Here is a 15,840-nt window from a genome sequence, read left to right on the forward strand (position 1 = left end):
TCCGCGGAAACGGTTCGCTGAACCGTATTCGCGGATAAATCCTCTCGTGTGTATGGGGCCTAACTTTTATGCCTTGTACACACGGTTGGACTTTTGACCGTGCAAAAGTCTGTCGTGAGTATGTCGGAAGTCCGACCGAAATAGAGAGAACAGGTTCTCTATCTAAGGTCCATCAGACTTCCGAAAAAAAGTCAGATGGAGGCTACACACGGCCGGACTTTCCTAGAAAAAAAGCCAGTCGGACTTTTTTTCTCCGAAAATCCGGCCATGTGTACGAGGAATGAGGGTTTTATCTGTTGTCTATAGAATCCTGTACACATGCTGTCTGTGTGTACTGCACTCTTATTCCCGGGGCCCAAAGGCACAAGGGGAGCCAAGGTGGGTGCAGGTGAGGCCACATGAGGAAATTTATTTCCACATATTATTACTTTGGCCTCTTTGTAGAGACAACAGACCCCAATCAGCTTGTCCCATTGCAACTGATGTCAAGATGTTATGCCAGAATTGTTAGTGATCGCAACCAGGGTTTACCTGGGGTGACTGCTTCAGTAAAATATAAGATATGGTATATAAAAAGGGGCAAATTTGGCTATTGTAGTGTCAGATAACAAATACTTTATGTGCCTAGAGTGTGCATATGAAGGAGTGTGGAGAATAGGACGTTCTGGATAACAAGTAGCCTTTAACAAACAGTACACAACTGGCTCTTGAAATGTGATTAATTCACCACAATAGCACTTCAGAAGAAGAAAGCACACTTTATAGGAAACACAAAGCAGAGAAGAATGCAGCAATAAAATACACTTTAATGGAAAGGAATGGTTAAAAACACTTACAAGATGGAAGAGAAGAACAGGCATATCACTGAATCCATAACATCAAGTGGGACACCTCTCAGGAGTAAAGACAACTGCGGGTGGAAGTTCCAGCCAACCAACAGTGGGAAACACTCTGGGGGTCATTTACTAAAGGCAAATCCACTTTGCACTACAAGTGCAAACTACAAGTGCAAAGTGTACTTGAAATTGCACTGGAAGTGCAGTAGCTGTAGATCTGAGGGGGACATGCAAGGAAAATAAAAAAAACAGCAGTTTAGCTTGCACATGATTGCATAATAAAATCAGCAGAACTTCCCCTCATTTTAGATCTACCCCTCAGATTTACAGAGACTGCACTTCCAAGTGCACTTTCAGTGCAATTTCAAGTGCACTTTGCACTTGTAGTTTGCACTTGTAGTGCAAAGTGGATTTGCCTTTCGTAAATGACCCCCACTGTGTCTCTGATCCAAGATGGAGAGTCGTGCTGTCAGGGCCAACATGGAACACAGACAACCGGAAGTGATGCCAGAGTGGGTGGGGCATGTTTTGGAGCATGCCCAGTCACTTCATCTTCAAACCAATGAAGTTGTAAGTGTTTTTAACCCTTCCTTGTCATTAAAGTGTTTTATTGCTACACTTAAAAGCTCCTTCTTCTCTGCTTTGTTAGAGTGTACATATATTGTAGATGGAGCATCAGCAATATTTGGCTCCAAGGCACGCAGCACACTGGGGTTAGTTTACTAAAGTCAAATAGGCTGTTGACTTTTTAAGGAAAGTTGGACTTTGCAAGGTAATTTTCCCCAGAGTTTAGTTAATGTTGGGAAATTTCACTTCACAAAGCATACCCTTTCATGTGCAAGGAAAAAACATTGTTTTGCTTGCACGCGTGTACTTCTCAGCAGATTGTGCTTGAGTGAATTGGCAATGCAGAAGGGTAAGGAAATTTTGAGGAACTAAGGCCCAGATTCACGTAGAATCGCGACGGCGTAACGTATCCTAGATACGTTACACCGCCGCAATTTTTCATCGCAAGTGCCTGATTCACCAAGCACTTGTGATGAAAACCTACGCCGGCGGCCTCCGGCGCAAGGCGGGCCAATTCAAATGGGCGTGTGCCATTTAAATTAGGCGCGCTCCCGCGCCGGACCTACCGCGCATGCTCCGTTTCCGAACTCCCGCCGTGCTTTGCGCGAAGTGATGTAATTTTTTCAAACGGCGACGCGCATAGCGTAATTCCATATTCCCGGACGGCTTACGCAAACAACAATATTTTTTAAATTTCGACGCGGGAACGACGGCCATACTTTATACAGCAATACGATTGCTGTGTAAAGTTAAGGCAGCAAACAAAAACGACTAACTTTGCGACGGGAAACTAGACTAGCGGCGACTTAGCGAACGCGAAAAACCGCAGTGGATCGCCGTAACTCCTAATTTGCATACCCGACGCTGGTTTACGACGCAAACTCCCCCCAGCGGCGGCCGCAGTATTGCATCTTAAGATCCGACAGTGTAAAACAATTACACCTGTCAGATCTTATGCCTATCTATGCGTAACTGATTCTATGAATCAGTCGCATAGATAGAACAACAGATACGACGGCGTATCAGGAGATTTCCCAGTCGTATCTGCTCTGTGAATCTGGCCCTTAGTTCCTTTATGACTTCCTGTGGTCACAGGTAGATAGCTGTCCATTTGGGCGCTGATGCCGCACGTGACTACAGCAGCCTTCTTGGGTTGGGCAGAGTCTATTTAAGACTCCCAGGTTTGGCGCACTTTATGCGAGATGCTAGCATAGGGATAGGATCCCTGTCTGACAGGGACAGTGCTTAGTAGGGAATGGTTCCGGAGGAGTAGTTAGAGTGCAGGGACTACGTCTCCTCCTCTTCAAGAAGCCTCCCCTTTGGGTATGGACCGGCCAGGCCACATTCTGCTCCTCATTGCAGGTGCTGTTGGCATCTTCAAGTCTTCATGGGTGTGCCTACCTGCCGAGCCTGAATAAGTTGCGTTTGAACCTTTTATAAAATATAACTTTGTTACCTGACTTGGACTCACCACGGTGCACCTTTCTCACACACAATAGGATGATGGAAGTCAACAGAGCTTCAACTCATTAATTGAACCCTTTCACACTTCTATGAACTTTGACGTGACTTTGGCATGACTCGAAGCAATGCCTGTGTGATCTTGAGGTCTATGGACCTCAAGTCGCATCAAAGTCGGACCAAAGTAGTGCAGGGACTACTTTGAAGTTGATGTGAGTTAAAGTTGCACAGATATGAAAGGTACTTATTGGAAATCATGGGGGTACTTGCCAGGATAAGTGGCACAAGTGTGAAAGGGCCTTAGTAAATCAACCCCACCTTGTGAATCTAGATACTGCACTATCCAAGAGTTTCTTTGCTTTTGAATATATAAACTCCTTCCCAGAACATAAAAGCTCTACGAAGCTCAGATATTGGTCATGCCATTCTAGATAAGCTTTAATGAAAATGTATGCAAAATGTCACTAAATGCTGTTGAAATACAGTAATTCTTGGCCTGCAAATATTTTCTACCAGAACAAATAAATCATTTTCTCAAGCACAGCATGGTCACACTTGGATGCAGGAACCTGTGTCACTGGCCAAGGCTGACATAAGTGTTCTTGGTATGTGCTCTAGCTGACTGCCAACCCCTATGTGTGACCAGAATTGAATTTTTTTTTTTTTAGGAGTTTTGTGTCCTTTTATATTATCTTTAATTTAAGTGCCAAAAGAAAGCAACAGCAGTGAAGTGTCTGTCTATATAAATTGTGTTTACTCAGGTGTATGCAGTGTTGTTTTTATTATTACTTTATAGTGTCTATTAATAGTACTAGTGCATGACTTACGGCTGCTGTTGTCTGTTAGTATAAAATCAAGTTTCTTCCTAAAATAACAATTAAACTGTATGCATGGGGACTGTTTGCTTGTTATAAAAATTCTATTTTGGTAGTAACAAGAACGTAATGTTCAAAGTATCCTACATAGATTAAAATTGACTTGGCACATTAATATACACGTGAATTCTTTAACACTCATTAAACACATATTGCACAATACATATGTCACAGTCTGGTTTTCCACTGCAAAATCATTGGCTAGAATGATAATCAATATTAAACATACACAAATTAATTAACTCAGCATTGAGTGATTGCTCGTGTTACATTTTTGGTGACTATATCCTTCTTTAAAGGAGCCAGTTTGAAACATCAGGATAATGAAGATCAAACAGCATTTGACCATGTCAAGAATACTGAAGACTGGATTGAATGTGGGATTTTCAGCAATGAAATAAATGACTTACTGAGAGGTAAGGTATTAGTTGCTTTGAACAGTGCTGATTGCTACAGTATTTACCCAATATTCACTATTCACTACGCTCCACAACAGCATACTTGAGAGTAAACCTAGTTTGCCAGATCCAGCATGAGATAGTAGCAGTTGACGCTGCAAGGCTCGTACATGAGCTCTCTACAACCATGAACAAAGAATATAATATACGGGACCCAGGCATGGCATTTAAAGGCTAAATTCACCTTTTTATTTTTTCTAAATTTCAGCTCCCCTATGTTCCAATTAGGGATGAGCCGGACACCCCCCTGTTCGGTTCGCACCAGAACTTGCGAACACACCAAATGTTCGTGTGAACTTTAGAACCCTATTAAAGTCTATGGGACTCGAACATTTGAAATCTAAAGTGCTATTTTTAAAGGCTAATATGCAATTTATTGTCCTAAAAAGTGTTTGGGGACCTGGGTCCTGTCCCAGGGGACATGTATCAATGCAAAAAAAAGTTTTAAAAACGGACGTTTTTTCGGGAGCAGTGAATTTAATAATGCTAAAAGTGAAACAATAAAAGTGAAATATTACTTTAAATTTCGTACCTAGGGGGGGTGTAAAGTTAGCATGTGAAATAGCGCATGTTTCCCATACATAGAACTGTCCCTGCACAAAGTGTAATTTCTGAAAGGAAAAAAAGTCTTTTAAAACCGGCTTTGCGGCTATAATGAATCGTCGGCTCTGGCAATTCAGAGCGAATTCATTCATAAAAAAAAAAAAAATAGCGTGGGGGTCCCCCCAAATTCCATTACCAGGCCTTTCAGGTCTGGAATGGATATTAAGGGGAACCCCGCCGTCAATTTAAAAAAAATTATGTGGGGTTCCCCCCAAATATCCATTCCAGACCCTTCAGGTCTGGTGTGGATTTTAAGGGGAACTCCACCCCAAATTTTAAAAAAAAATGGCGTGGAGTTCCCCCAAAAATTCACACCAGACCCCTCATCCGAGCATGTTAACCTGGCCGGCCGCAAAAAAGAGGCGGGGACAGAGTGCGGCCCCCCTCTCCTGAACCGTACCAGGCCACATGCCCTCAACATAGGGAGGATGTCCCCATGTTGATGGGGACAAGGGCCTCATCCCCACAACCCTTGCCCGGTGGTTGTGGGGGTCTGCGGGCGGGGGGCTTATCAGAATCTGGAAGACCCCTTTAACAAAGGGGACCCCCAGATCCTGCCCCCCCTATGTGAATTGGTAATGGGGTACATTGTACCCCTACCATAATTTTAAGGGGAAAAAAGTGCGTGTTATACGCCGATAAATACGGTACTTAGAGCCCCCAATCATTATATATTTTTTTTTCTAACACCCTAGAGAATAAAATGGGGGTCATTGCAATACTTTTTGTCACACCGTATTTGCACAGCGGTCTTAAAAGCACACTTTTTTGGAAAAAAAAACAAAACTTTTTTTAATTAAAAAATAAGACAAAAGTAAAGTTAGCCCAATTTTTTTTTATATTGTGAAAGATAATTTTACGCCGAGTAAAATGATACCCAACATGTCACGCTTCAAAATTGCGCCCTCTCGTGGAATGGCGTCAAACTTTTACCCTTAAAAATCTCCATAGGCGACGTTTAAAAAATTCTATAGGTTGCATCGTTTGAGTTACAGAGGGCTAAAATTATTGCTCTCGCTCTAACAATTGCGGCGATACCTCACTTGTGCGGTTTGAACACCATTTTCATATGCGGGCGCTACTCACGTATGCGGTCGCTTTTGCGCGCAAGCTCGTCGGGACGGGGCGCTTTAAAAAAAAAAGTTTTGTTTTCTTATTTATTTTACTTGATTTTATTTTAATTTTACACTGTTTTTGGGGAAAAAAAATGGGTCACATTTATTCCTATTACAAGGAATGTAAACATCCCTTGTAATAGAAAAAAGCATGACAGGTCCTCTTAAATATGAAATCTGGGATCAAAAAGACCATCGTTATCGTTTACAGGACCGGCCACGGAAAAGATGGATATCTCGGTTGTGGCAGAAGCTGCTGCCGTTACAGAGATATTAATCTTTAAAGTGCCAACGTATATGTACGTGAGCCGGTCCTTAAGTGGTTAATATATAGTTTTGGTAAATCTAAAGGAGATTGTACAGATATTGTACAATCAGATTGTATAGTATATGGCCACCTTTATACACCTAAAATGAACTAGTCGCTCTTTTGGTGCCATTAACCACTTAAGACCCGGACCAATATGCAGGTTAAGGACCTTGCCCCTTTTTGCGATTCGGCACTGCGTCATTTTAACTGACAATTGCGCGGTCGTGCTACGTGGCTCCCAAACAAAATTGGCGCCCTTTTTTTCCCACAAATAGAGCTTTCTTTTGGTGGTATTTGATCACCTCTGCGGTTTCTATTTTTGCGTTATAAACAAAAATAGAGCGACAATTTTGAAAAAAATTCAATATTATTTACTTTTTGCTATAATAAATATCCCCAAAAAGATATACAAAAACATTTTTCCTAAATTTAGGCCGATACGTCTTCTTTTTGGTAAAAAAATCGCAAGAAGCATTTAAAGATTGGTTTGCGCAAAAATTGACACTTTGGCTACCTGGTCATGCCCTTCAGTCTCTGCAACGCACCTGCCACTTTCCAGCACCTGGTGAACGACATTTTCCGGACATTTTCCGGACATTTTCCTGGACCATTTTGTTATTGTTTACCTAGATGACATCCTTATCTTTTTGGCTACCTTGGAGCTCCATAAGTCTCATGTTCGGAACACTGCTTTCTACTCATCACCCTCTCGAATGTGGATCAGGTTATAGGCCCCGTGTAGGTCCAGTTTGGTGAAGACAAATGCACGGTCTGAGAAACTGGTCCCATTTTTTCACAAAGAATATGCCAGTGTCCACAGGAGAGGAAGAAGGACAGGTGAACCCTTTCTTTAGGTTGTCGTCCAGATACATCCGCAGGGCCTCAAGCTCCTTTTCCGAGAGGGGAAAAATTCGACCAAAGGGTATATCGGAGTCCGGCAAAAGTTCAATGGGGCAGTCTTATAGCCGATGGGTCAAATATGTCTAGGAACTCCCGGTAGACTGCAGCACCTCCTGGTGGGCGTTGAGCTGAATTTTTCCGATGTGTGGGGTGAAGGCAATGCTGCTGGCAGTACGGAGAGGAGAAGCAGATCTCCCTGCTTGACCAGTTAATGTGAGGATTGTGTTCCTGCAGCCATGGGATACCCAGGATAACCGGGAACATGGGTGAACTTAAAATATCAAATCTGAGGAACTTGTGGTAGCCAGACTCAGTGGACGTGAGGAGAGGAGTGGTGGCTTTGGTGACTGGTCCCGAACAGGGCTTTAAACGGTGAGCCAGGTGGACGGTCAGGTGCTGTTCCTTAAGAAGGGGGATGTTGTATTTTGTTGCCAGTGCGTGGTCCAGGGAACTGCAGGCCCCCCAAATTAACTATTGCCAGAAGTCGATCTTCCGCTACCTGCAGGGAAACAGGAAAAAAACACGTGAGTAAGTGAGGCTGCAGGCAATTTGGGAGAACAGGGATGTGTGGAGATGGCTTACTGGGATGGATAGGGCAATTGTGGAGGAAGTGACCGATGTTCCCACAGTATAGGCAAATATTGGCTTGTCTTCGCCTGAGCTTCTCCTTGGCAGACAGAGCTGACTTTACCAGGCCAATCTGCATAGGCTCCTACTCTGCAGGAGCTCAGGGATTTGGGCACTGCTGCTGGGGAAGGAGCGACCTTTGGTAGCTTCTACAAAAAAAACGTAGTTCTGCTTTAAATAATTAAAGAAATCCCATCATGCATGAAATGTCAGGTCTTCCTATGCTAGCCTGTTTATGAAAATAGTAATTGCTTAGCTATTAGAACTGGCTTATTCTGGGTCAGTGACTCAGAGCACTGAATGTAAAGATCAGCATGACAGCCAGGCAATCTAGCATTTCAGAAGCAGATGCCATTAGTGGTAACTTCTATAATTCTTAAGTAAACCCCCCTATCGTTTTCAGCCAAGGAAGCTGCCATCTTGGCCTCAGTTTAGTCTTCAACTGCCATGATGCTGCACATGTGATCAGTTATGACACCAGCCATTGGATGGTTTGACAGTTTGGTTAAGAGCACAACCAATGGGAGTGTTACATTTCCAGCACGTGCCAGAAATTAAAGCGGGGGTTCACCCTAAAATTATTTTTTTCCCTAACCTATCTCTAACCTTAATAAAGGCTTGTAGCCTTGTCAATTTTTTTTGTGTACACTTACCTGTCTTCAGCCGCACTTCCGGGTCTTCGTCCTTGCGGGGAGTGGGAGTGTCGCTCCTTTTCCCCCGACGGGGAGCTCTGCATAGATGATTGACGTGCGCGTCATCGCCTTCCGAAAATATCCGACGGGGTTTTGGCTCTTTACGGCGCTATACGGCGCCTGCTGTGTAGAGCTGACTGCGCAGGCGCCGTAAGTGCCGAGTCCCATTCGGATATTTTCGGAAGGCGATGACACGCACGTCACTCATCTATGCAGAGCTTAGGAATGCCTACTACCCAGGGGAGCGAGAACCCGGAAGCCGGGTGAAAGCGACGGAAAAAGGTAAGTACAGACCGGAAAAAAAAAATCTAGCATACAGTACTGTTGATGTCAGCAGTATGCTGGATAGAACAGTTTTTTTATTTTTTTAGGATGAACCCCCGCTTTAAACTGTTTTATGGATGGGTTTACTTCCGCTTTAAAGTGTAAGTTCACCTTTTCATATAAAATGAAAATGTGATCTAACACTTCACCCCCTCCCCACCCCCATGGACCCTGCCACACTTACCTCGGTGAATGATTAGCTGTCACTGCCCATACAGCTGTCACAGCAGTCCAGGAATCTAAAGCCCTGCTCTTCTTCCCCTTTCTATTTTTTATTTTGGGCTTCCAGGATAAATCAGCATGATTCTTCTAAGTGATGAAAGTGGTTACGTGCTGGCACTTTAGGTGTATACCAAATCTGTGTATACTCACCAAAAAAAAAACGCTGCTATATTTAGCAAAAAAAAAAAAATCTGTGTCAAAGAATCTCAAAAAAAGTAATTCACTTGTGGAAGCTCAAATATTGTTAGGAAGAATTTTGTACCAAAGATAAATATGCCGTAATGTTTTATAATATTGTTCTCTTCAAATTTCTCAGCTCATTATGTTTCTGTATCTATTTAAATAATGTGGCAATTACAGTCCTTAATGGGATTTTTTAATTCTTTAGACCAACACGTTTCTGTTCTAAGTAGAGCTGACTTATCTAATTTTCCAAAAAAAAAAAAGATTTTGTTAATGTAGGCACTTTTCTTTCTGTTTTCCCCTAATTTGATCTGTTAATAAACTGTGCAATCTTGAAAGAAAGTAGTATGAAGATGTGTTTTTCAATAATGAGCTGATAATAAAAGAAAACAAGAGCTAGGTGGGAATTTCAATTCCTTGGGCTGCAGTTAACTCTATCAACTCACAATATCAATAAAGGGATATAATGATATCATTTGAGGTAACATTTTTAAATAATGATCAATATGAGAAACATGTGGACCCCCCCCCCCCCAAAAAAAAAATAAATATGTAAAAACCTTTAGAAAGTGCAGGGGCTTACCATGAATAAATCTAGGAAGGTTCTCATTAGATTTAGGAAGATGTTCTATTTTTTTAAAGCCAAAATAAAATGAATTAAATCCACTCTATTGTACTGTTTTATACCAGAAATAACAAAACACATATTGGTTTGGAAAAATAAATCTGGAACACAATTTGGCCAAATAAAAGAATACATTCTTGAGTTGTAAAGTATTTACTTTTAATAGGTAGAAGAATATTCATTATTAAAACAAAAAAAAGTCAAGAATGAGGATTTGTAATGATGCTAGGCCAACTGTATGCTCCCCATTCCACTCCCATTTTATTTCTTCCAAAGCACCCCACCAGCTGTATATATATTTCTTTTTTTAATATAAACTTACCTTTTTTGTTGTCTTTAGGCTGCTCATGTACTACTTAGGGTCTTCTTTCTCTTCCAATCTTCTTCAGCAGTGGACAGTCATAAATAGTGCAGAGCAGGGGCAGACTGACAACTCATGGGGCCCTCGGGCAATAGGAGATTATGGGGCCCCCCGGGCAAAAGGAGATTATGGGTCCCCCAGGCAATAGATTATAGGGCCACACAGTATACACACACACTATGCATACACAGTATACACACACAGTATAGAAGGTACTGGAGGGATTTTTAGACCAAAAGAATGTCGGTAGGGGATATTTCAGGGACAGATGTAAAAAAAAACACAGATTTTTACATACTGTCCCTGGTTTTACTGAGGTTGGCAACCCTTATGGGGCCCCCTAGTGGCATGGGGCCCTCGGGCAGTGCCCCTGGTGCAGAGTAGTACTGATATATTCATGTAAGCACTGCTCACTGTATCATTGTATGTCAGGGCAGGGTGCCCTGGTGATATCTCCTCAGAGGGTGGATGTTCACTGGATGTTCTCAGTCATTTGGGTTAAATGATGCTGGGTGCTGCAGAGGATTTATTGCAGCAAGAACGACTTTCCTGTTTTAAACACCTGCTGGGCACTTTCTGGGCTATCAATTGAATTTCAAGGATTTCTGCAACAAACCCACCGCAATCTCCTTAAAAAGGCATTCAAATCTTATACGTTTTTTGCATATTGTTGTATTTCCTATTTAGCCTTTCCCTAGCGCACAAGATGGTGAGGTTCTAACTTGGGTTCTGGTGTGGTTCTGCTTATATAAATAAAACATGCTGTTTGATTTTTACTGTCATCATTGCCATTGTGGAGAGACTGTGCAAACATGTGAATAATTTTATCAAACATTTATTTAAGTATTGGATTCAAAACGAGAAAAGAGAGGGGTTATTTTGCGGTGCATGGGGTAGGGCGGTAATGATGAGAAAGAACATGTTTTTAAGAAAATACAAAATATTTTTTATTAAATATAGATGAATAAAAACAGAATTTAATCAATTTTGTAATTAGTGATGGTCATTGAAACACATGATTCTGATTTACAACACATGGAGATCGCATATTCCCAACATATTTTGCGATTTTTGCTTCTTCAGGGAAAAGCAAAATCCATGCAAAAATGTTTATAACAAAGCAAAAGAGAATACATAGAATTAGCCATGTACAACATATGGAAAACAGTACATAAATATACAGTATAGGTAGAATATACAGTATATGAATATATATGTGACTGAAGGCCGAGGAATATTCCAAGGGGGGGGGGGAGAATGCTTACCACCACACACCACAGAGTTGGGCGCTCACCAGCTCCCAGGAACAATGATGGAGATGTGGACCCTGAAATGGGTCAACACCAGGTTCCGAAACCCTGGTGTTGATCCATTTCAGGGTCCACATCTCAATAAAATCCGTGACAATCTTTATTGTCAAAAGGGTCAGACAGATACAGGCATAAGTAGATAGCTTGCTTGTTCACAGGTTGTGAGCCGAGGTCTGCACTTGTGATCCACCTTGCACCTGATTCTGCCTGGAGCGGTGTGCTTCTCCTTGTTCTATACTCAAACGGAAGGTGGAGGAGCACAAGGTCTCTAACATCCGCCCGCTCCAAGATGTCATCATGGAGGTGTGGAAGGGGACTTCAGTGGCAACCTGTGAAGCTCTGGTGAACTCCATGCCCCAGAGGGTTAAGGCAGTTGGGGAAAATAATGGTGACCACACAAAATATTGACATTTGGACAATTTGGACATTTTCACTTAGGGATGTACTCACTTTTGTTGCCAACGGTTTAGACATTAATGGCTGAGTGCCGAGTTAGTTTGAGGGACAGAAGCAAATTTACACTGTTATACAAGCTATACACTCACTACTTTACATTATAGCAAAGTGTAATTTCTTCATCGTTGTCACATGAAAAGATATAATAAAATATTTTCAAAAATGTGAGGGGTGTACTCACTTTTGTGAGATAATGTATTAGTTATTATTTGCAGTGGTTATAACCCTTTCCTACCATATCCAAAAATTACAATGCTACATTCCTACCGCTACATTTTTATGCGTTGCAGTATGTTTTTATATGAAGTACTATTCACTGCAAGATGCAGCAAGCTGGATGTTATAAATCAGTGGTTCTCAACCTCAGTCCTCAAGTACCCCCAACAGGCCATATTTGCAGGTTTTCCCTTATATTGCAGATGTGCTTTAAATCAGAGTCATTGGCTTGGTATTTTGGACAGCTATTTTATCTAAGAGAAATTCCCAAAACATGACCTGTTGGGGGTATGTGAGGACTGAGGTTGAGAACCACTGTTCTAATTGATGCACCATACCTTTGCATCTTAGAATTTTAAAACATAAGAGATACATCCTAAAAATATCTGGGACATAACTTCTACAACAGCTGTTTGATTTTACATTTTTATTTTATTTATATAACATTTTTTTTTTACATTTTTATTATTATTATTTTTCAGTCTCATTATAAAAAAAAAAAAGTCTGTTTGCTTAAAGATTACATACAAAACAAAAGACAATGCTTGTCCCCAAAAAAAACAATGTATTTCTTTGTTATCTTACGTAATGACAATGTTTTCATTGAATAAGATTAATAGTTGAAATGTAAAAATGTTTTATGTTTATGTGGGGTATAAAGGTATGAGAGCTGAAGTGTATAGGTGTGAATGCAGCCTTACATAAAGCACCATATAAAAATGTTCACTATGTCAGAGTTAAAGTAGAACTCCAGGCAATGAAGGATAAATGACAGTATGGGGCAGATCCTCAAAGAAATTACGCCGGTGTATCTGTTGATACGCCGCGTAATTTCAAATTTTGCGCGTCGTATCTTTGTTTTGGTATCCACCAAACAAGATACGACGGCATCTGTGTTAGATCCGACAGGCATATGCCTTAGTATGCCGTCGGATCTAAGATGCAATTTTCTGGCGGCTGCTGGGTGGTGTTGACGTCGTAATCCGCGGCGAGTATGCAAATTAGCTATTTCCGACAATCCACGAACGTACGAGCGGCCGTCGCATTCTTTTATGTCGTTTATGTTCGGCTTTTTTCGGCGTATAGTTAAAGCTGCTATCTGGTGGCGTACTCAATGTTAAGTATGGCCGTTGTTCCCGCGTATAATTTTGAAAATTTTTCTTCCTTTGCGTAAGTCGTCCGTGAATGGGGCTGGACGCCATTTACGTTCACGCCGAAAACAATGACGTCCTTGCAACGTCATTTAGAGCAATGCACCCTGGGAGTTTTGACGGACGGGGCATGTGCAGTTCGTTCGGCGCGAGAGATACACTACGCCGCCGTAACTTACGGCGCAAGTTCTTTTTGGATTCCAACCAAAGCCAGGTAAGTTGCGGCGTAGCGTATCTCAGATACGCAGCGCCGGTGCAGATCTTTGTGGATCTGCCCCTTTGTCTTCTTTGCTATGAGTGTCACCGCTTTCATAGCCACAGCAGGCCAGAAGTTTAGTGAGAACTATGCTTCCTGGCATAAATTAAATTGTAAATATTAAGAATTGACAACAATCCTAGAGTTCGCATATACCTCTGGACTTTTTTAAGCACAGCACATTTTAAAAATAAATTGCCTGGTGTTTTGCCTTAAAGCGGAGGTTCACCCTTAGAGAGCACATTTTCCCCTTAGATTAATGCTCGTTTTGTCTAGGGGAATCGGCTAGTTGTTTTAAAATATGATCCGTACTTACCGTTTACGAGATGCATCCTCTCCGTCGCTTCCGGGTATGGGCTGCGGGAATGGGCGTTCCTTCTTGATTGACAGTCTTCCGAGAGGCTTCCGATGGTCGCATCCATCGCGTCACGATTTTCCGAAAGAAGCCGAACGTCGGTGCGCAGGCGCAGTATAGAGCCGCACCGACGTTCGGCTTCTTTCAGCTACGAGTGACGCGATGGATGCGACCGTCGGAAGCCTCTCGGAAGACTGTCAATCAAGAAGGAACGCCTGCTCCCGAAGACCCATACCCGGAAGCGACGGAAGAAGATGCATCTCGAAAACGGGTAAGTACGGATCATATTTTAAAACAAATAGCCGATTCCCCTAGACCAAACGAGCAGGAATCTAAGGGGAAAAGGGCAAAAATTAAATAAATGGGTGAACTCCCGCTTTAATGGATTCATTACTTCTTTGGTGCTCTTTTATTATGTAACAGTTTATTTATGGATAAAATAAATTTTTTATATCTAAGGGTGAAAGCAGTATATCTAGATATCATCATTACATGGATAGTATCAACTCCCAAAGTATCAATAAGACAAATATGTTGAGCAAAATGGTAATGTGTTAATTTGCACAGACTTGAAATGCTAGCCATAGAAGAAAGAGGTAAAAAAAATCTGTAAAAATATGGAGACTACATTGCTAAACTTTATTTCTGAATTTGCTAGTTGCCTGGCTGTCATGCAAATTCAGTGGCTTTAATGTTTTCTGATGAATATATGAAATATGCAGATAAGTAATTTGTATGCTAAAGTGACTTTTAATCTGCATGCTTGTCCTAAGCCATCGGGAAGTATTGAAGTAAAGTCAGATACAGCCAAATAACAAGTATTATTAGTAGGAAGTTATCAATGGTGGCCTAATATATATCTCATTACATTCTTTAAAGCTGTACTTCAGGCAGATAAGAAACACAATAAATAATGCAGTGCTGTATTTATTAATACTATGTTTCTTTTGTAATTGTTGCTTTAGTTTCTTAAATTTTTTTGCTTTAGGCAATTAAAATGATGCTTAAAAAAAAAAAAAAAAATATATATATATATATATATATATATATATATATATATATATATATATATATATATATATATATATATATATATATATATATATATATATATATTTCTAAACTAACTGTGTTACTTTATTTTTCAGCATATGATCTAAGAAAGAGTGTACAATTGGTACGACAGGTCGCTAACAAGGTGAAGATGAAGGGAGCTGTGCATTGATTTTTTTCCATAATGGCACACTCAAGTTTGCTTCTGCTTAAAGTGAATCTAAAACCATACACTTAAATCAAATATGTTGTAGCACATTTTCCTGTAATGTCAAAGACGTGAATACCTTTTTATTTTATTTTTATTACATTTCTTGCTATCCGTTAAATCAGCCCTCAAAATTTCCACTCGCCTACTAGCATTTGGCGAGTGGATTTAAGCTGGGGGCGAGTGATGACAGGGCTGCATGACCAATCTCCCTCCAATCTGTGCCTACACTTAGAGTCCCGATGAGATTGATGGCCGAAGAGGAAAGGTGCATGCTCGGGAAAAGTAGTCTGTTGAGCCATGCACAGGCAGAGCAGTACACAGGTGCTCTCCTTACAATTCTCATTAAGCCATGGGACCTAACAGTATGACCTCTCTGAGCCTGCCCCCTCCCCCGGGCTCCGACCAATGTAGCTGGAGAGCAGAAAGTAATGAGTGAGGTGGAGGATTGCAAAAATTACCACTCCGGTAAAGCGCTCACTGAAAGTTGCCCTGACAAGAGAGCGGCAGCCTTCTAGTTTGTGCAGTTTTCTTCTCCTTGTGCTCTATGTAAGTGTCCAACAGTTTAGCCTGAGCACTGTGAACAGACTGGTCTCAATGTGTGCTGTGCGCTGTCAGTGTGTGCTGTGCTATGGTGTCAATGGCTGTGCAGTTGTGTGGATCTCAGCGCTAGATT

The 15,840-nt window shown here is 41.4% G+C and overlaps 1 protein-coding gene across 1 annotated transcript in view; it reads left to right on the top strand.

Moving 5' to 3' along the window:
- Positions 1–15,274, top strand: part of LOC120932076 (serine/threonine-protein phosphatase 6 regulatory ankyrin repeat subunit B-like) — a 94,994-nt gene extending 79,720 nt beyond the window's left edge. Inside the window, exons 10-11 of the mRNA XM_040344188.1 lie at positions 4,039–4,155; positions 15,052–15,274. Of these exons, the coding sequence (XP_040200122.1) occupies positions 4,039–4,155; positions 15,052–15,128 (194 nt within the window). The 3' untranslated portion in view covers positions 15,129–15,274. The remainder of the gene's footprint in view (positions 1–4,038; positions 4,156–15,051) is intronic.
- Positions 15,275–15,840: the final 566 nt, after the last annotated feature.

This window comes from Rana temporaria, chromosome 3 (assembly GCF_905171775.1).
Source record: "Rana temporaria chromosome 3, aRanTem1.1, whole genome shotgun sequence".
Classification (NCBI taxonomy): Eukaryota; Metazoa; Chordata; class Amphibia; order Anura; family Ranidae; genus Rana; species Rana temporaria.